Source organism: Macrobrachium nipponense, chromosome 21 (genome assembly GCF_015104395.2).
Source record: "Macrobrachium nipponense isolate FS-2020 chromosome 21, ASM1510439v2, whole genome shotgun sequence".
NCBI lineage: Eukaryota > Metazoa > Arthropoda > Malacostraca > Decapoda > Palaemonidae > Macrobrachium > Macrobrachium nipponense.
This window is the reverse complement of record NC_087212.1, coordinates 30,068,425-30,089,797: the sequence shown is the minus strand read 5'-3', so window position 1 is coordinate 30,089,797 and position 21,373 is coordinate 30,068,425. Positions and strand designations below refer to the sequence as shown.

The 21,373-nt window shown below is 44.4% G+C and overlaps 1 protein-coding gene across 5 annotated transcripts in view; it reads right to left on the bottom strand.

Annotated features, from left to right (window-relative positions):
• The window catches only part of LOC135197889 (alpha-(1,3)-fucosyltransferase C-like), a 148,964-nt gene that overhangs the window by 71,712 nt on the left and 55,879 nt on the right, over positions 1-21,373 (bottom strand). For all 5 annotated transcript variants that reach the window (XM_064225103.1, XM_064225101.1, XM_064225105.1 and 2 more), the window contains 2 exons: positions 20,673-20,848; positions 19,174-19,317 (listed from right to left, as the gene is read on the bottom strand). In XM_064225103.1, coding sequence (XP_064081173.1) covers positions 19,174-19,317; positions 20,673-20,848 — 320 coding nt within the window. The remainder of the gene's footprint in view (positions 1-19,173; positions 19,318-20,672; positions 20,849-21,373) is intronic.

Below are 21,373 nucleotides of genomic sequence, written 5' to 3'. Positions count from 1 at the left end.
ACGTAGTGGTCCAAATGGAGCTCAAGTGAGACTACTCAGGACCAGAGTAAGATCCCACATTGCAGGTTTAAGTTCTCTTTGTGAACAGGGTTGTTTGAAACTCTTGAACAACATAGAGATTTCCCAGGACGAAGAGATGTCCCCACCCTTCAGATGCAGGAACAATCCCAAGGTGGCCCTCTAGCCTCTTAAAGCTTAGACAGAAAGAGCTTTTTCATTTATGAGAAAGATTAGAAAATCCACAATCCACTCACTGAAGTTCTGAGTGGAGAGAAACACAGTCAACACCCCAAACACAGTAGACGGCCCACTTGCCCTGGTAAACCGCTGACAAAGACCTGCTGAGATAGCTGGACATCTGGCCTGCTGCTCTGCGAAAAAAAGGGATTTTGACAAAGGAAAAATCTATTTCTGGGGGAAGACCTGTGTCGCCCGGTGAACCCATCCCTCTCTTCTCCTGATCCCCACCCGTTAGCTGGCCCAAGCTTGGGTGCGTAATTCAGGAATGAAGCCTTCGAGCGGGAGTTGTAGTAGTAGCGAGTGGAAGATAGACGTAAGTAGTCGTTGTAACGGCACCTATCTAGAGAGGGGTTTTGAGAGGAGTCTTCTAATTGGCAGAATACCTGTGGTAGTGGCTTCCACTCGCCCTTGTGTTTATACCGACACCCCATGGGTGAGCGAGCTGAAGGTAGTAACTTCAGCATTCCATTTAGCTTTTTCTCTGGTATATTTAGCATTATTTATACGTAGAAATGTGTGCTACAGGAACATTTCACCGGGCGACACAGGTCTTCCCCCAGAAATAGATTTTTCCTTTGTCAAAATCCCTTTTCTGGGTTCGACCTGTGTCAGTCTGTGAAATAGTATCAGAGAATTGGCCATACAAGCTTGGTAAAACACAAAATTTAATAGAAACATAAGGAAAAAATAAAATAAAATTTCTCTTAAAATTAAGTTTTAATAACCAATGTAAAAGTAAAAAGTTACAATGGTAAAAAAAATGGGAATCAAATATTACCAAATCCATACTATTCTAGGAAAAAACATAGGTAAGGAATACAAAATCAATAAATATAAACTATGTACATGTCCGGAAGTGGGTTGATAAGCAAACCAGCCCAGAACCTAAGGGAGACAGGTAGGGATTATGAGCGAGGCAGGTAGGGATTATGAGCGAGGCAGGTAGGAAAGAGTGAGTATCAAAGGAAAATTAATAGCAGAATAAAGGAATAGGAAATAGAGTTATAAGACTATGCAGTCTCAGGGGAGACAATGCTCCCTGCAGCCACTGCCAAAAATTTAAGAGCCTCTAAATTCTTTAGATAGTGGCTTTTAAATACTGTCGGGGATTTCCAACCCGTATATTTCTTAAGATCCTTGAAATTCATGTTGTGAAAATAATTCATTGAGGTAGCCGGATATCATGGACATGAGGGACTGAATCCAGATTGGCTTGTTTAATAAAATAAAGAATTTGTTGTCTTATTCCTTTTAAGGAAATGGTTTTGCCTTTTTCTCTAATAAAAAGAGGGCCTGAAGACTTCAGAAGTTCTGTCCAGATAAGATTTTAATGTGACAATAGGACACAAAGATGGGTCCTGTGTGAGAGGTATAATCTTCCATGGAGCCCACCTGTTTTGTGGGTCTTCATTCTTTGCTAAGAATTTCCGATCTGGGGAGAGTAGAATTTCACCTGACGGGAGGAAATCAATGTGATTTGGTTCTCTAGAAAGAGCAGACAGTTCAGATATTCTGGCACCTGAAGCCAGACTCATTAAGAATAATGTTTTCCTGAGAAGGGTTATATATGAGCATGATTCATTATTAGTGTCTGAAGCCAACTTGAGTACATCGTTTAAAAACCAGGAGACCGTGTGGGGGCGGTCCACCGGTCTTAGACGGGCACATGCTCGAGGGATAGACGAGAAGTACAAATCTGTCAAATCAATATTAGCCAAGCTGAAAAATCTTCCTTAAGGCAGATTTAGTCGTAGTAATGGTACTAGCAGCTAGGCCTTTTTCAAACAGGGTTCTAAAGAATGAAATTGCCAGATTTGTAGTCATCTTCTGGACATCTGATTCTTTTAGAAAGATGGCCAATTTCTTTACTGCTGAATCATATTGTCTGAGTGTTGATTCTCTTTTATCTGACTCTACGAACAGGATGTTTAGTGGATCAACACTAGCATCCTTCTGTGCCGCAAATTTCATGAAGTCCATAAAGTTAGGGCATTCAGAATTCTCGAGGAAGCTGACACAGTCTGAGTTTGTACTATTTGAGTCAGCTCTGGATTGGGAATACGTCTGGGACGGAGATTCAACTCTAGTAGAAGAGGAAACCAATTGCTCTTCGGCCAGTTGGGTGCTACCAATGCTACCTGGCCTGTGAAAGATCTGAGTTTGAGTAGGACTTTCATCAGGAGGTTTACTGGCGGAAATAGGTAAATCTTCTGCCAATTGTTCCAGTCTATGGACATCGCATCTGTGGCGTGAGCTAGAGGGTCCAGATTGGGAGCCACATAACACGGAAGTTTGTGATTGGACTCTGTGGCGAACAGATCTACCTGAAGGCCCAGGATTTGATTGCAAATCCAATGGAATGATTTTGTGTCCAAGGACCACTCCAACTCCATCGGAGTTGTTCTGGATAGTGCGTCTGCAATGACTTTCCGTACTCCTGCCAGGTGAGTAGCTGACAGGTGCCAATGATTTTTCGTTGCTAACGAAAAAATTGCAATCATTACATGATTTACTTTGCTCGACTTGGAGCCCCCTCTGTTTATGCAATGAACTATCACTGCGCTGTCTGAGACTAGTCTTACATGACTGTTCTTGACTGGAGCTAGACGTTTTAAGGTCAGAAGAATGGCCATTGATGTGGAACTGGCGGAATGAGTTCGACCACATCCCTGAACCTTCTTGTATTGGGAGTAGCCTCCCCAACCCCTCAGAGAGGCGTCCATGTGGACTATCAGAGACGGCAGAGGAAATTGCAGTGGCACTGATTTGGAGAGACTCCGGACTTTCGTCCATGGACGGAGTCTTTTCTTTAATATCGGTGGAATCAGAGAAATCTTGTCTCTGAATTTGTTGTTGGCTCTTTTCTGCCAGACTCGATTGATATCCTTCAGTCTGGCTTTCAATAGAACGTCTGTTATTGAGGCAAACTGAAGAGAACCTAGAATTCTCTCTTGGGTATGACGAGAAGCCCTTTTGTTCTTGAGGAACTGTCTCGTAGCCTTCGCTATCTCTCTGCACTTTTTGGTGGGAGAGATAGTTTGTGTGAGGTTAGGTCCCATTGGATTCCCAACCATTGAAAGTGGGACGCCAGAATGAGACGGGACTTTTCCTTGTTTATCTGGAAACCTAGATATTCTAGGAATTCTATTACCTTGGCTGTTGCTTTGCGACACTCCTCGTCGTTGGTTGCCCAAATAAGCCAGTCATCTAGGTAAGCTACTAACATTACCCCCTGAGCTCTTAGTTCTTGGACTACTGTCTCTCCTAGCTTGGTGAATACTCTGGGCGCTATGTTGAGCCCGAATGGCATTACTGAATGAGTAAGCTTGTTTTCCTAGTTTGAAGCCTAGGTACGGAGAGAAGATTCTTGCTTTCGGTACATGATAGTAAGCGTCTGTAAGATCGATAAAGGTGGTGACGACCCCATGGGGAAGTAAGGTCCACACCTGCGAGACGGTCAGCATGCGGAACTTGTCGCATTGAATGTATGAGTTGAGACTGGACTGGTCCAGAATCACTCTTCGTTTGTCCGAGTCCTTCTTCGGTACACTGAACAGACGTCCTTGAAATATCAGGCGACTGACTTTCTTTATTGCCTTCTTTTGAAGGAGATCTTTGGCAAAGTCTAGTAGGTCTGTCGTTGGAGTCTGGTGAAAACTGATTGGTGGAGGAGGTTCCTTCTTCCATTTCCACCCCAGACCTTTTGATACAATGCTGTGGGCCCATGAACTGAAGGTCTAATGGTCCCGGAAGAGATACAGTCTCCCGCCCACCTGCGGAGCCTCACTGATTGGTTGAGGTCTTACTTCCTCTGCTTCCTCTGAAGCCTCTGCCTCTAGAGCCAGCTCTCTGCCGGAAGGCATCTCTGGCTCTGCTACTCCTTGCGTGTTTATTGTAGCCATGAAATGCTCCTTGTGACTCAAAGGAGGCGTTGAAAGCTGGGGAAGTTACTAGGGCGGTTTAAGTCGAAGGCTGTTGAGTCGGTTGACTCTGCAGCAGGACAAACTGTTGTTGTGGCTGTGCCTTGGATGTCGAAGGCTTGCTGATCTGGGAAACAGGAACCGCTCGAACCACTGTCTGAGGTTGAGAGGACTGGAAAGGCTGGTATTACCTTGGCCTCTTCCTACCTTTGGATTGTGGTCCGGGGGCCTCAAACTTCCTTTTGAAGGGAAGTCCCCAACGAACACGAAGGTTCTGGTTAGCTCTAGCTGCCTCGCTGAGGACGTTGTTAACCATTTCCTCAGGGAAGAGGTTAGCACCCCAGATCGACGCCTTTATGAGCCTGTTAGGTTCGTGTCTTATGGAAGCATTTGCAAAAACATGCTTCCTGCAGACTCGTCTAGCCACAATAACGTCATACAGGTCTGACTGAAAAGCCTGTAACAATGACTTTGTGTGGACCCGAAATAGAGGCTCATCTGCAAAGGTCGTAGCAGTCAACTCCGCAGTGGTGATAGAGTTAATCGACCTACTTAGTCTGCACCTTGCTTCGAATTCCGCTTTGACCATGGGGTCCGGAATTCTAGGCAAACGTTCACTGAATTGGGAGGAGGCACACTCCGGATCGAGTCTACCCACCATGAACGTTGCCGGAGCCTCAGCCCAAAATTCTAGATCCCCAGGGATCCTCTTGGAGCTGAGGCATAGGTTTGTCCTCTACCGCGGCTTGCAGTGTCAATTCTGCAACCTTAGACATACAAGGAGTTGGAACTCCTTGTGGGGCCACGAACATTGTAAAGCATCCTCTATGGGGTGTCAATTTTGTTTACACACTCCCAGTCCGTGAGGGTGCGGACCCATGCAGACTGGGCCTGGTCCCTAGGGTAGATAGCCGTCTCCTTCGGGACTTTGTCTACCCTGACTAGCGCATCTTCGGCTAGTCTAGCGTAGCCTGGGAAGGGAAATTGAAGGCCTGTTCGGAAGAACTCAAAGTCTTCTACCGGTCGGGTTTCGCAACCTTCAATGGTAAGCTTGCCCTCTGAGAACGGGGCGTGCAGAGCTAACCGCCACGGGCTGCTGTTTTCAAAAAGCGGTAGCTTGGATGCGTCTGGCACCGTCAAGAACTGAGGTGTGGTTCCGGACTGGAGGAATCCGGACACCAATTCCTCCTGGGTCTGTAACCTCTGGGTCAGACATATGATAGACTGACCCGAAGTCTTGAGACCTGAGGCGAGTCGAGTGGACATCGAATTCAGTTTCAAGTCCACTACCTCGCTCATCTTCCGCATAAGAAGATCTACGAAAGCCTCCTGATCAAAGGCAGACTCCGCTGGTCTAGTTTTGGAAGATCAGGCTCTCGTCCCCTTGGGTGGGGGAGAAGCTTTAGCAGAGGAAGTCGAAGGCTTGGGAGCCGATGACGACCCTCAGGAGCCTGCCGGAGAAGGCTTGGTTGCTTTAGCTAACACCTTCGGCAGGGATCTCGTCTTCCAGGCCTTGACCTTGGGGATCTATCCCAAGTAAGGGCGGACTCCGAAGGGAAGCCCTGGAAGGAAGGGGGAGAAGAAGGGGAAGGGCTAAAGGGGAGACTTCCTGCCTGACTTACCTCCCTACCTACCTCCTGTTCCTCCATAGCCATAGGTTCTCTGTGAATACTGATAGGCGCGACTTCTTCAGTGACGATGTCACACAAGCCCTCTTGGTCCTCCAGGAGGGGGGTTGAGTGTCTTGACAGATGCCCTCAATAATGGAAGCCGCCACATCTGCGGGTACAGCCGCCGAAACTGAAGCGCCGGGATACAGGAGGGAACACAGCTGCTCCGACAGCACGTAGGGTTGGCCGGACTTTGCGTTCCTCCCGAAGCCTCCCACCCAGGCCTTAAGGGACGCCATTGACGAGGACTTAAGCACCAAACTAACCTGTAAAAATTAACCAAATTAGGATCCCCAGTGTCAAGGAAATTTTATCAAAGCCAAAGTGTAATAGAAATTTACCAGAAACAACGAGGCGAGAATGTTACCTACCGACTCGTCTGTTACGATCCTCACTAAATCGTAGCATACCGTACAGGCCTGCGGGTGCCAGACCATACTCCCTTCCACTAGGCTGGCGTAGTTGGCATGAGATCGGCAGACCTCATCCCCGTACGGCCTGTACAGGACGGCCAGACAACCTGTCACCTGGCAACAGACCATCTGTAAGTTGAAAAGACAAATGAAAATCCTCAGATAAAGCTGCCGGAGTTAAATCCGACGAGATGAGTGCACTTCAACTAGATATTAAATCCGTTAAAGGCATATCGTGCACAGATTTCAACTTACCAGTTATCAATTAAGCTCTGGATGTTTCCGTCTGCTCTGGAATCCGTACTTGGGATCGGTAAAGCTATAACTAGCGGAGAGGGCCTGATCCGAGCAGAACAGGGGAATAAGGTAAGACCTAAGCCTGAGTCTGATCGCATCGCAGCAGAGTAATGCAACGTAACCAAATGTGGGCACATTATCTGAGCCCCGCTCCGCCCCCACCGGAGTGGGGAACGGCGATAGCAAAGACAGAAAACAGAGCGATGGAGACAACGGTACGATAAACTCCGGTATAAACTTTCTGGTGTGTGATGGTAGACCACACTACGTCAGAACAAATACGGGTCCGGAGACATATCTACAAAGGCTAATAAAACATATCTCTTAAATGCTTCACCTACTCCGGGATCCACAATCCCGTTATCATAACAGAAAGGGCCGGCGGAGACGGGCTGATACGAGCAGAACAGGGAAAATAGGTAAAACCTAGGCCCAAGTCTGATCGCACCTGGGAAGAGAAGCAATTCTAAGGTAATTAGAAACGCAGCTCTAAGCCCAGCTCCGCCCTCACATGAGTGGGGAGGCGGAAGTAACAAGGGAGAATAGACAACTGAGCGGCAGAGCAGTGGCACATACAATCCGGCGTATAGTCTGCTGGCTGGTGTGATGGTGGACCCCACCTGGCCAGAGGACTCACAGGCCCGGAGACATACTAAAAGAGATTACACAATATACTAATCAACCAATCTCCTCCGACTAATCCCCCTGGGTAAGCTATATGCTCTAGCGGTCGTTCATTGGTATGATTACACAAACAGCGAGCTAGCTAGACAGCGCCGGAATGAGCCCGGGGCAGAGAGGCGGGGGGAGGGGATGTCTGGAGGAGAGTGGAAGAGTCGTGATCGCCTGGCCACAGCAACCGATAGGTGACCCACCACCTCTCGGGAGCTGTAATAGCCTACCACTAAAGGGAGCAGAAGACGGTAGGCCAACTGACACCCTAAAGGGGGCAAAGGCCCAGGCTGCACAACACAAGACAAACATAACATAATTGATGAGGAATTACTGGAAGAACTGCAAAAGGAGGAAAGGGGAACGCACCCAGCAAGAACTTGGCCTAACCCTCCGAGATCGGTACAGATCCGGTCAGGTAGGCTAGCATGGCCTCCAATGACGTCATGACGTGGGCGGATATAGCCTAACTAAACCCTCCAAAAATGATATTGTTAAGATACAATAAAGTTTTGTACATACTTACCTGGCAGATATATACGATTAATGGCCCACCCATCCTCCCCTCAGGAGACAGGTGGAAGAGAAATTATGGCTTAGAAAACGGGAATGGTTCCAGACCCCGCCACCCAGCGGCGGGAATGGTGGATCACCTGACCTACCTGTCGCGTGTGCCGCGAGTTTTGAAATTCTGTCGGGACGACCGAGTCTATAGCTAAGTATATATCTGCCAGGTAAGTATGTACAAAACTTTATTGTATCTTAACAATATCATTTTTGTACATGAAAACTTACCCAGCAGATATATACTTAGCTGATTGGCACCCTTGGTGGCGGGTAAGAGACAGCTAAAAACAAAATGATAATACTTATACTAAATACATTAAAAAACAGGGAAAAAACAACATATGTTCTTGGATAAAATAATCCATGGTTCCTACATGATTGGGCTGAAAACTTCATGACTACTGTCTATGAGTCTGCCTGCCTCAAGAGTCCCAGCGAGGTATGGACCTATGGCTGAATAACTCTTTGGATCGTGTCAATGGGGGCTAGCCCGCTTACGCGACAGAGCCTACTCTGGATCGTACCAATGGGGGCTGACCCACTTACATGGTAGAGCCTTGACCTTTGTCATATCAATGGAGACTCGCCCTCTTACATGACAGAGTTAAGGTTACTATAAGTAATTACAAGGAGCACTGAAGCCAATCCCGATCACCTGACCATGTTAGTACTGTTATAATCTATGAATTGCAAGAGGGTTCCCTATTCCCTCTGAAAATCAACCAATAAAAACAACCACCAATAAAAGATAAATTAAACATTAAAGTAAGTTACAAAGGATTAGCCTCAGCCCCTTCTCCCAGCACTGAATTCGCCGAAACATACGCTCCTAGAGCAAAGCACTTTTTGTAAGAAATTTTTACGTCTCTTAGGTAATTAGAGGCAAAAACAGAATTACATCTCCAAAACGTAGACTCTATAAGTGCCTGCAGAGACCATGTTTTGTGAAATGCCATTGACGTAGCTATGGCTCTCACTTCATGCGCTCTTACTCTGAGAACCTTGAGGTGCTCTTCATCGCAAGTAAGGTGAGCTTCCTTTATTACATCCTTTATGAAGAATGTAAGGGCATTCTTTGAAATCGATCTTTTCGGATCTCTTACAGAGCACCAAAGACTTTCTTCTGTACCTCCTAGCAACGCTTTCTTCTTCAGGTAGAACTTGAGTGCCCTGACTGGACACAAAGTCCTCTCTAGTTCTCTTCCTGTTAGTGAAGAGAGTCCTCTTATCTCAAAGCTTCTTGGGCAAGGTTTTGAGGGATTTTCATTCTTTGCTAGAAAAAGTGGTTTAAAGGTGCAAATCGCTGAATCCTTCTTAAAACCCACTTTACCTTCCAAAGCTTGCAACTCGCTAATTCTCTTAGCTGTCGCTAACGCAAAGAGGAATAAGGACTTTCTAGTTAAGTCTCTAAAAGAAGCTGTGTGAGACGGTACGAATTTTTCCGACATTAGGAACTTGAGGACCACATCCAAGTTCAAGCTAGGTTTCTTGATTATATGGTCTTTTGTGGTTTCGAAAGACCTTATAAGGTCATGGAGATCTTTATTATTGGTCAGATCTAGTCCTCTATGTCGAAAGACTGAGGCCAGCATACTTCTGTAACCTTTCACTGTGATACTGCCAGGTTACAGTCTTTTCTCAAATATAGAAGAAAAATCTGCAAATTTCAGTTACAGAAGGTTACTGGAAGAGGATATTTTCTTCCTCTTACACCATCTTCTAAACAACTCCCACTTCGACTGATATACCCTAGAGGTGGAGACTCTTCTGGCTCTTGCAATAGCCTTCGCCACTTCACGCGAAAAGCCCCTTGCTCTGACAAGTCCTTCGACAGTCTGAAGGCGGTCAGACTTAGAGCAGGGAGGTTTTTGTGAAATCTGTCGAAGTGGGGTTGTTTGAGAAGATCGTTCCTTAGTGGAAGCGATCTTGGAAAATCTACTAACCACTCCAGCACCTCTGTGAACCAATCGAGAGCTGGCCAGAAGGGAGCGATGAGGGTCATTCTTGTTCCTTCCGAGCAAGCGAACTTCCTCAATACTTCCCCTACTATCTTGAAAGGAGGGAAGGCGTATGTGTCCAAGCCTGTCCAATCTAGCAGAAAGCTGTCTACTGCTACTGCTTGTGGATCCGAGATCGGGGAGCAATAGTTCTCTAATCTGTGATTCCTGTTGGTCGCGAACAGGTCTATATTGGGCCTTCCCCACAGATGCCACAGTTGTTGGCAAATCTGAGGATTGAGAGTCCATTCCGTGGGTAGGACTTGGTCTTTTCTGCTCAACAGATCTGCCCGGACATTTCTCTCTCCCTGCACAAACCTTGTGAGAAGAGAGATCTTCCTTTCCTGAGCCCAATTCAGCAGATCCTTTGCTGATTCATACAGGGAAAAGGAATGCGTCCCCCCTTGTTTCTTTATATATGCGAGGGCTGTTGTGTTGTCCGAGTGGATTTGAATCCCCAGACCTGAGACCTGCTCCTCGAAATGAACTAGAGCTAGATGAATGGCTGTTAGTTCTTTCTTGTTTATGTGCCAGGACACTTGTTCTCCTTCCCAAGTGCCTGACACTTCTTCCGAACCTAGGGTCGCTCCCCACCCTGAATCTGAGGCGTCTGCAAATAACGCTAGGCGAGGGTTCTCTAAGTGAAGGGAGATTCCCTTGCTTAGTTTTTGTGGATCTAACCACCAGCGGATATTCTCCTTGATTCCTTTCGAGATCGGAAAGGTTTCTCCCAGATTGTTGGACTTCCAATCCCATCTCTCCTTCAGATAAAATTGAAGGGGTCTTAGGTGTAGTCTTCCTAAGGAAACGAACTGTTCCATCGAGGAGAGGGTCCCCAGTAAGCTCATCCATTCCCTCGCGGAACAATGTTCTTTCCTTAAGAAGACTGACACCTTTTCTAAGCAGCGTTCTCTCCTTTCCTGCGAAGGATACGCTAGAAAATCCAGAGAATCCATCTGAATCCCCAGATAGACAATACTTTGCTGGGGAGTCAGCATGGATTTCTCGCGATTGACTAAAAGTCCCAAGGACTTTGTCAAATTTAGAGTAAGTAAAAGGTCCTCCAGACATTTTTTCTCCGATTGGGCTCTTATTAGCCAATCGTCCAGATATAATGAGATCCTGATCCCTTCCAGATGTAGCCAATAAGCTACATTCTCCATGATGTCCGTGAAGACTTGAGGGGCAGTCGAAAGTCCGAAACACATCGCTCGGAACTGGAATACTTTCCCTTGGAACATGAATCTTAGATATTTCCTTGCTGCCGGATGAATTGGCACATGGAAATACGCATCTTGAAGGTCCAGGGACACCATCCAGTCCCCTGGACGAAGAGCAGACAGAACAGAGGAAGACGTCTCCATTGAGAATTTCAGAATTTCTTCTTCAAAACAAAGAAATTCAGGGCACTGACGTCTAGAACCGGTCTCCATCCCCCCGATGCTTTCGGTACCAGGAACAACCGATTGTAAAATCCTGGAGACTGAAGATCTTGAACCAGTTCTACCGCTTCTTTGGAAATCATCTGTTCCACTGCCTGCAAATCGCCAAAGCTTTTCGGACCGGATCCGAGTATCTTGCAGTCAACTCCCTTGGAGTTGTCGTCAAGGGAGGATTTTCCCTGAAGGGGATCAAGTATCCTTTTTTCAGGATCAAGAGGGACAAAGAGTCCGCTCCCTTCTGCGCCCAGACTTTTGCAAACTGGAGTAGTCTGGCGCCTACTTTTGTCTGGAGGACTCCCTGTTCATCTAGACTTCCCGAAGGACCTTCTAGATGGTCTACTCCTTCTTTCTGGTCTGTGACCTCTAAGAGGGGTCCTAGAAGAGGAGGCACCTCGAAAGGGCTGTACAAAAGAGGGTCTCTCTCTTTTCTCGATAGGCACGGCCGGCCTAAACTTCTTGGCTGAGTGAGTGAGGAGATCCTGAGTTGCCTTCTCCGTAAGAGATTTTGCAACCTCCTTAACAGTCTCCTGTGGGAACAGATGAGGGGACAAAGGTGCAAAAAGAAGAGATGCTCTTTGTAAGGGTGATACGGCTCTTGCTAGAAAAGAGCTAAAGACCGATCTCTTCTTTAAGACTCCTGTTCCGAAAAGTGAGGCAACTTCTACGGAACCGTCCATAACCGCTCTGTCCAAGCAAGCCAGGACGCTTGAAAGTTCTTCCATGGAGACAAAGTCAGTGTCCTGAGCTCTCTTAGCTAACGCTCCCAAAACCCAGTCCATGAAGTTGAAAACTTCTAGGGTCTTAAAGAGGCCCTTTAGAAGGTGGTCTCGCTCACACATGCCCCATGTTGCTTTAGCAGAAAGCAAAGACTTCCTCCTGGAGGAGTCCACTAGAGAGGCGAAATCCGCGTCTGCGGATGAAGGGAGGCCTAACCCCATTGGTTCCTTGGTCTTGTACCACCTTCCCGGTTTACCTGTTAACTTGGAAGGAGGGCAGGAAAAAACTGTTTTGCCCGCTTCCCTTCTTGAGGTTAACCACTCTGAAAAGGTCTTTAAGGCCTTTTTCATACAAAGAGCAGGGCGCATCTTGACGAAGGAAGAAGACTTGTGAGCTTTTGTGCTCGACATTAATGATCCTGGTGAAGGAGGATCAGCAGGATGAAGGGAGTCTCCGAACTCCTTGAGAAGCAAAAGAGAGAGCCTCTTGTAGTCAGAAACTGCTACATCTACGGGCTCCTCCTCTTCCGATACTTCTTCCAACGGATCCACTGAAGGAGACCGTTTGGGAGTGATCGGGCTCTTCCCGGGAGAAGTACTCCTTTCCCGAGAAGGGAGCGATGAAAGCTCGAACTTCTATACGAAGAATGAGGCTCCTGTCGGTCCGAAACAATCTTGCGCCTACTAGACTCTTGTTGTTTAGGCACTTGAGGTTCGCCAGACTCGCGGCGCTTGATAGGCTCCTGACGCCCTGATTCAGGGCGCTTGAATGGATCCCTGCGCCCTGACTCCTGACGCCTAACAGGCTCCTGGCGTCCTAACTCTTGACGCCTAACGTACTCCTGGCGTCCTGACTCCTGCCTTCTAGCAGACTCCTGACGTCCTGAATCCTGTGGCTTGAGAGGCTCTTGACGCCCTTTCTTGCGTCTCACTGCCTCTTTACGCCTGCCTGGCTCCTGGTCCTGTAGTCCCAAAGGATCCTGATACCTAAATTGGTTTAGTTTCTCTTCAGGTTCCTTGAACCTAAACCGATCGAGACTTCTGCTCGATTCACAGCGTCTCGCAGGAGAGGGGCTACGTTCTTCCTGTCTACCAGGATTCAAAGCCTTGTCCACCAGAGGGTGCTTTGGAGAAGAAAGCCTATAGGGCGAAAGGACTCTCCTGTCCGGAGAACAACTCCTGTCCGACGAGTCTCTCGACGAAGGCGATAATCGCCTTGGAGATTGTGGGGGTTCTCTCCTATACGAAGAGGGGCGCTTAGAGGAACTCTTAACAGGGAGCGAAACATCTTTCCTCCTTGTTGAATCCTTAGCGAAGGAGCCTACTAAAGAGGCCAACTGCTCTTGCAGATTTATCAGAAACTTCTTCGTAGGATCCTGAAGAGAGGGCTCCTCTTGTCTCGTCTTCTTAGGTACCGAGGGCCAATTCTCGGGAAAACGCTCTGGGCTGGAATCAGCCGCGTCTCATTTTGGCGCCTTCCAGGCTCTCTTCAAAGGGCGCGATAGAGAGGCCAAACTCCATCCTCGTTTAGGAGAGGAAGAGTCTGAGGCCGAAAAACACTCCCTTAGGATGCCTTTTCTGCGGCTATCCAAGGCAGCCTGGGACTTTACAACAGGATCTGCCGAAGGGACGCCTGACCGTTGGGGATGTTCTGCATCCTCCCTGCGGCTTTCGACATTCCTCCTCCCCTGGTCCTGGGAGTTTGGAAGAGGTCTAGGCCTAGGAGCAATGAGGAACCGGTCAGACGCCCCCTCCACTGCACTGGGGACACTGCACAAATCACTATCACCACTCTTACCTTCATTTAGAGCTCGTAACTGAGCTTGCAGTTTCTTGATGGAAGCTTTAACATTTTCCCTCTCTGAAGAAGAATCTTTGGATTCAGCACAGGGAGAAGCAGCTGAGGCTAAGGGAAAATCGTTAGTAGGAGAGTTAACAACTTCTTGTTCTAGAGAACAAGATCTACTAGATGACCTAGCTGAAGCTTTCCTTACTCTATCTCTCTCAAGCTTCCTAACATATGAAGATAACTCCTTCCATTCAAGCTCTGTTAGGTTTTCGCACTCAATACAGGTGTTATTAAAAGAACATTCATTCTCTCTGCATTTAGAGCAAACACTATGAGGATCTACCGCCGATTTCGGTAGCCTAACCTTGCAACCTTCCCTACTACAAACTCTAAACATAGGTGAAGCCTTAGCGTCAGACATCGTGAAAGAGTAGCCAATACCAAAGTCGAAAAACAGTCCACAATAAGCGTATGCCAAGCCAGAGTAAAAACAGAATACGTCACCAAAAAACCAATCCAAATTCTCGGCAAACGAGTTGAAATCCAAGATGGAGGAACGAACAATAGGTGTTGTCCGTTCAACCGACAGAGAAATTATGGCTTAGAAAACGGGAATGGTTCCAGACCCCGCCACCCAGCGGCGGGAATGGTGGATCACCTGACCTACCTGTCGCGTGTGCCGCGAGTTTTGCAATTCTGTCGGGACGACCGAGTCTATAGCTAAGTATATATCTGCTGGGTAAGTTTTCATGTACAAAATCAAATCTTCCAAACTGGTCAGGTACGAAAGGTCAGGCCCAACAAACATGACACGAGAGGGACTCTCTGTCCTGGACCACTCTCCCAGCAAGCATAATCGCCTGGACAGGAGGCGGTAGGGATGGCTGAAAGGGTGGAGGGGCAAGACGGCCTGACCTACCTTCCAAAACCTAGTTTAGATCTGGTCGGGTAGGTCAGGGAAGGGCATCGCAAGAACTTCCAACCTCAACAAAGAATATGAATATCTGAAAAATTTATAACAAATGTGCATATAATCGAGTGCATTACTGACTAACATCGAAAAACACACTAAAGGAATGCATGCATGAGTACCGCGAGAGAGAGAGAGGAATCGTCCTCTCCCCAAAAAAACTAGCATACTCCTAGGCTAGCCTAGAAGCCAAAAACATAGTACTCGCGTACAACATATGAAATAAAATAAATCGTACGTACGAAGGGAAACCAACACGCTCCTGAGGGACTGAGGATAAAAAGGGGGGCCATAAAGGCTAAAATGTTGAAAGATAAACATAAAAGAAGAGACCTCACAGTACATCAGGAGCGAGTGAGGCCCTACGTCGTAAGGATAAAATTGGTAAAACTGAAGCTCCAGAACACGACAGGAGCTAGAATAATAAAGGGGCATGATGAAAATGGATAAAACAGTGAACGTAAACAGTGAAATCATCATAATGATCACAAGGGAAAAAACACACACCGCGAATGATGCACCCAAGATGGCGGGTATAAAGGGAGCGTCACCACAGTTCGCGAAAACCAAGGGGCCAAAGAAAGGGCTAAAAAGGGGATACATTGTGCCCTCACGAGATACAAAAACGAAAAATGGAATACTCAACTTAGAAAAAGCAGCTTGGGGCTCTGGGGCAGACATGCTTCGCCAAAAACACACGAAGAGGACAGCGAAAAAAGCGCGTCCGGACACTGTAGCATGCTAAAACAGGAATGAAGCCTTCGGGCGGGAGTTGTAGTAGTAGCGAGCGGAAGGTAGACATAAGTAGTCGTTGTAATGGCACCTATCTAGAGAGAGGTTTTGAGAGGATTGGCAGAATACCTGTGGTAGTGGCTTCCACTCGCCCTTGTGTTTATACCGACACCCTTGGGTGAGCGAGCTGAAGGTAGTAACTTCAGCATTCCATTTAGCTTTTTCTCTGGTATATTTAGCATCTATTTATACGTAGAAATGTGTGCTACAGGAACATTTCACTGGCCAACACAGGTCGAACCCAGAAAAGCCTCTTGCTCTCAGGAAATACTTGACCCTACTGACTGGAGGAATCTTTCCACATGAGGCTGGCAAAGGAGGTTGCTCCATGGGGCAATTTCTCTCAGAACCACTGACAGAAGATACAGAAGTTCTGAGAAACACTCTGCCTGAGGCCACAGAGGCACCAACAAGGTCATCGTGAGATTTCTGAAACTCAATACTCTGTTCAGGACCTGACGAATCAGGTAGAGCAGAGGGAAGGTGTACACCTCGAGGTTGTGCCAAGGCTGCTAAAAAGCGTCCTCTGACAGAGGAAGAAGATCCTGTACCACCAAGAAGTAGACCTCCAGCTTCCTAAAGCAAGTAGCAAAGAGGTCTAACATGGGTCTTCCCCAAAGATGAAATGACCTGTCCATTACGTGCTGATGCAGACCACTCCATACGTAGGACTTTACTCTGACGGCTTAGCTTGCCAGCCACCACTGATAACCAGAAAACAGCACTATAAACCCCATGGAGGGTAAAACCCAGTTATGAATATATTGAACAGGCGGCATTAAACCGAAATGCCACTAACCGATACCAACAGTAACCGGGGGCTGCCTGGTACTCAGAATTTGTTACTGATTTTAGTTATCTGTTATGATACTGGCGTAGTCTGTGTATCTGCACTGAATTATCATATGTCAGAATGCACTGAACCTCCAAAATTAGCCAGTATTAATATTTACTATACTGTATATATAGTACAGAGTGTACTGTAGGCTAGGCTACTGTTTATGCATACGATGTATCATACTGTACGCTAGGCTAACTCTTGTTGGAGTTATTCAATTTCTCTTTCTATTGAATTATTGTAAGTCAATATGCATTGAACTGAGAGAATTAGCTGATATTAATAACTATTATACCATATATGCATAGAGTAACTATACTGTGTAATGTAGACTAGGTATGTATGTGAAGATGATATTGATTACCCTAGTGTAGGCTAGGCTATATTCAAGATACAGTGTTTTCAACAAACGATGGGTTTTTTGGAGCCTAACCCCATCGTAAGTATGAGAATACCTATTAGAAAAACATGTATAACTTGGTAAAATTTACGATTGGCTTGAGAAAGACACCCCACAGGAGGTTGTAAATGGTAATTTTCAACTTCTCGTGGAAGCCAGGGAGACTTTTTATTAATTTCTTTCCTTACACCAGGTGCATTTGCATATCTTCCTCTTTCCACTGATGTTTTTTCTTAAATTGGCCGACCTCAAAGTTTGCCCAGTCTGGGGTGCTGCATGTTTTTTTTAGCATGGCTCTTAAGGGTTAATAAATGACCAACTAATTTTCATATACTATACAGTAGGATTAAGGATTTTTCTCTTATATACCACCTATATTTCTAGGAGTTACCTGTTTGCAATACTGCAAATTTAAAAAGGATTCCCTCCTAGGTTATTTCAGAAATATAATAAACTTGACTGTAGGTAAAGCCATTCATTTGCTTAATTTAAGTTCTTATATCACAACCTATTGATCATGAAAACCAATTAATCATTAACTGTTCAAAAAAGTCTCCATAGGTCCCTGGAGACCATAGCTTCAATCCACTAAACATCAAAACCTGTGAGGGCCACCTTATAACTCTTTACTGTAAAACAACAACTGTAACGGATTTAGTATCACAAGGACTGAAATGCCTCGCATGACACCCAATGCATGAAGTTCCCAATTTTGCTTGGTAAAACTTGATGGCTGAAGGACAGCAGAGTGAGCAATTGTGGAGGCAAAAACCCATGAAAAAACCTCTTTCCGATTTCTCAATAATCCTCAAGCATGATGACAGAATAAGTTGCACATTGAATTGTGGCCATCTTTGGAACTTCTTCCATGCCTGCAGACACATAAGCCATAAAATCCTGGCTTCAAATGGATAAAATAACACCGTTAGGATGGTCATCTCCATTCCCAAGTACAATAGGATCATGGATGGGGTAAGATCATCTGATTTATCCAAGCAAAGCTCATAAAAATATCAACACAGAAATGCCACGTCCTCTTGCAGCTTTGCTGAAGTCTCAGCTTGTTATGATATGTCAGGTGTTTAAGTTCCACTGATGACTTATGCTAGACTTGTGTGCCCAGGCTTCTAATGGCACCAGTCTAGGATAGGAGCTGTAGCAACATCTCCAGACCAAAGAAAAGAGAATGAAACTGGAATTTCTTAGGCTCTCCAAAAGAATCTTGAATATTTCTCAATACAGGCGAATAGGAACTAGAGGTGAATGGGAACATCAGAGTATGCATCATACAATAGATTCAAGGACACCATAAAGTCACCCTTCCACATACAGTCCCCTGCCTTACTAATTCTAGTCTCCCATAGGCTGGGGAATGACACAGGAATTTGATCACTGGGCTAAGATAAATAACCATGTGCCATTCCTTTGATGCTTCAACAACTGGAAACAAGCAGCTGTATAATCATGGAAAGCAATCAAACACCCCTCAATCACCTGTTTCTTAGTGGTCACACCTCAATGTACATGGACTTGACCTTCTCTGGGTCCATCTTATAAGTTCCCCAGACAACCAGGTGGGATGTAAGAGGATGAACTGTCTCCTGAAAGGGTAATCAGTAACCCAACCTCAATCTGACTATCACTATTATCTCCACTAGTACTATTTCTTAATTAGGCTTTCAAGATTACTTTAAACAGTACTTGAAATAAGCTATTAATTCTAAAAAAACTAACCTTTTTTCATATGCAGTTCAATAGAATAAAGTTTTCGTAATTTTACTTCTGTTGTAACCAAATGGTAGAATCTTCGTCAAATGGGTGGATCACTGGAACTACGCAAGTTCAATTTTTTTTTTTTTTTTTTACTCAATTTTATCCTTAAAGCTTACAGTAATTATTTGCCTTAGATTTATATACCTTTTATTTTCCTTTATTATCTTTTATTTTTCTTTATTGTTTTATCTTCATTTCCATTCTCTTATCCTGTACATGTTTGCTTTCCCTATGAAAAATTACCAATTAAAACGTGTTTAGAACACAAGGTCATATATTTGAGGCACAACATATCTAAAGATACTAAGTTCCTTAAGTATACTGTGCTTAAAATTTAAAGTGAAGGGTAAAAAGAAGAGGGGGTAAAATACATTTAGCCTTCAGTGAAGCAAGGGTATATCAGTATACAAGCAAAACAACATTCTGTGTGATATACATGGGAAAGTAATTCTATTTATGTCACTGCCCCTGCTAAACAATACTTGTTAAAAGACTGATAGAAAAATATTGCTTTCCTAAATTTTTCCTATAAATACAATAAATTGTTTCTTTCTCCAACATAAAATACCAGTAACCAGTGGAATTCTGTGAGGCCCTACTATTTATCATCATCTTTGTGGTTATTATATATCCACACCATATATCTTTGAATCTACTGTATATAAATGCTGACATACCTTTTGGAGTATGGTTTGAGGGAAGGACTTTGGATATGACTTTGCCATATGGAACAACAACATCAGAATCTTGCCTGTAGGTCATTGTCCAATTAAATAAACCACCCAGACGACTCATATTGACATGTTGATCCTCCACAACAGCTGTAAAATATGTACATGTATTTATACAACCATAAGTATTGTGTGCACATAAGATTTCAAAACCTGTTAATAAAGCTAATAATGCAACTACTGACTCACTTAGCCCTAATAATGTTTCCTGATCTGATTCAGTTGATGAAGGGATTTGATAACATAAATTTCATAATAAAATTTATTATTTGGATACTTTCCTCTGTCGAAGATAGCTTATATCGCCATGTTGATAGGCAAGTTGGCATGCAAACAAAAGATTGAATGGCTGACCAATTTATTTTGCTGTATTGAACTCAAATAAGTGATTTTCTTGCTTCTAGTTAGAATAAAAGAATCTCTAGGTACTCTATTGATAAGGGACAAGGTTATTTTACGATATACGAAGTGTTTTCAAGTTGAAATATCACTTCAATACGTATAGTTGTGAAAAAAAAAAATTAGTAGATGGAGCTGAGGGCATGTTTATTGCATAAAAAACAAATCAACAGAGGGCTGAGCAAATCCTCGTAAGATTACATAACACACACTAATTGAACGAGAAAGCTTTGGTTGTCTTTCTCCAAATACTTAAAGGGCGCCAAAATACTCGAAGACAACTGAAACCTATTCCCTATGTAACCTCTTTCCTCAACTAAATAAGGATAAAGCAAAACGCAACTCTCCAGCAAACACTGATCAAACTGAAGGAGATTCCTCAGATTCAAACTCTTCCTTCACCAGAGGGTGACAATAAGCTACAGCTGGTGACATGAGAGGACAACAGCCAAGTACCTGTAACATGTTTGCGAACTGATGAATGGGAGACAGAGAAATGTAGTCTGAAGCACCCAGCTGAGTCAACACAAGTCAGCCTTGCAAAAGAAAACGAAGTACCAAAGAAAATGGCAAATGTTGGGAGCCGTCATCCAAACAGCCATTCAATCTTTTGTTTGAATGCCAACTGACCTACGTATTGGCACAGGAATGTAAGCTATCTCTAACAGTAGGTAAGATTCATCCCAAATAAAGTATATTCTACACCTATGTTTATTGTTATGGGTAGGCAAGGTTATAAAACTCAAAAACAGATTTTTAAAATGAAATATCCTAACCAATAAAAACTTTTACATCAGCTTTTCTATTTATGTGGTTAGACATACAATAAGTTCTCTCCACTATTTTTAATCTTAATTTTCTGCCTGAACTCCCCATTAGGTCTCAATACATTGATATAATACCTAATATGGTATCACTGCCACTAAAGCCAATAATACATACTTCTAAGTTTAGACAATTTCGTATATGAAAAGTTCAAGGACTTAAATGTTTTTTATGGTTTCCAAAAACACAAGTTTTGGTCATTGTTACATCAATGTTATTACCTGCTGGAGCCTCTAAGGTAAAGAAGATCCAGATCTGATTGGGTGGATGGTATTCAGGAAGAACATAATCAGGATGGAGATCAATTGGATGAAAAATTACAGCATCAGCAGAGTCTAGCAGACGATGGTCATAAACCAACTCACAACGACTTTCTTCGCACTGCCTTGACACCTGCCTGTGGTATTAATATCTGAAGCTCAACTATGTAAGTATAGTATTAACTTTATATATTAAAAACTCAAACCAGTGTAGTAAATTCCTAGCACAGTGCAAAGTGCCTTCTACATACATATTTATGTCCCCGAATCCAAAGTGCCCTTCTAGATATTGATGAAAACAAAATATGTACAGAAGTTATTAAAAATTTAATCTGAATATCATTCATAAACACTAATTTCATAGCACATCAGTCACAGTTTCACACAAGTTTACTTGACCCACAGTTAATGGTAATCTCCTCAAGTAAAAACAGTGTTGCCTGCTCTGTTGCTATTTTCATTTCCTTTAATACCATGTAAGTAGAGATCCAGTCCTTTTCAATATATATACTGTACTAGATTTCTATATTTTCTTAGAATGAAAACTTACTTGCTGCATAAGAGCTTTCAGGACAAAGGTTAAGAGCTTCTATAGTACTGTAGTATTTCTGAATTCACTAAAAATTATAAATATCTTGGTGGGAGATGCTTAACTGCTGACT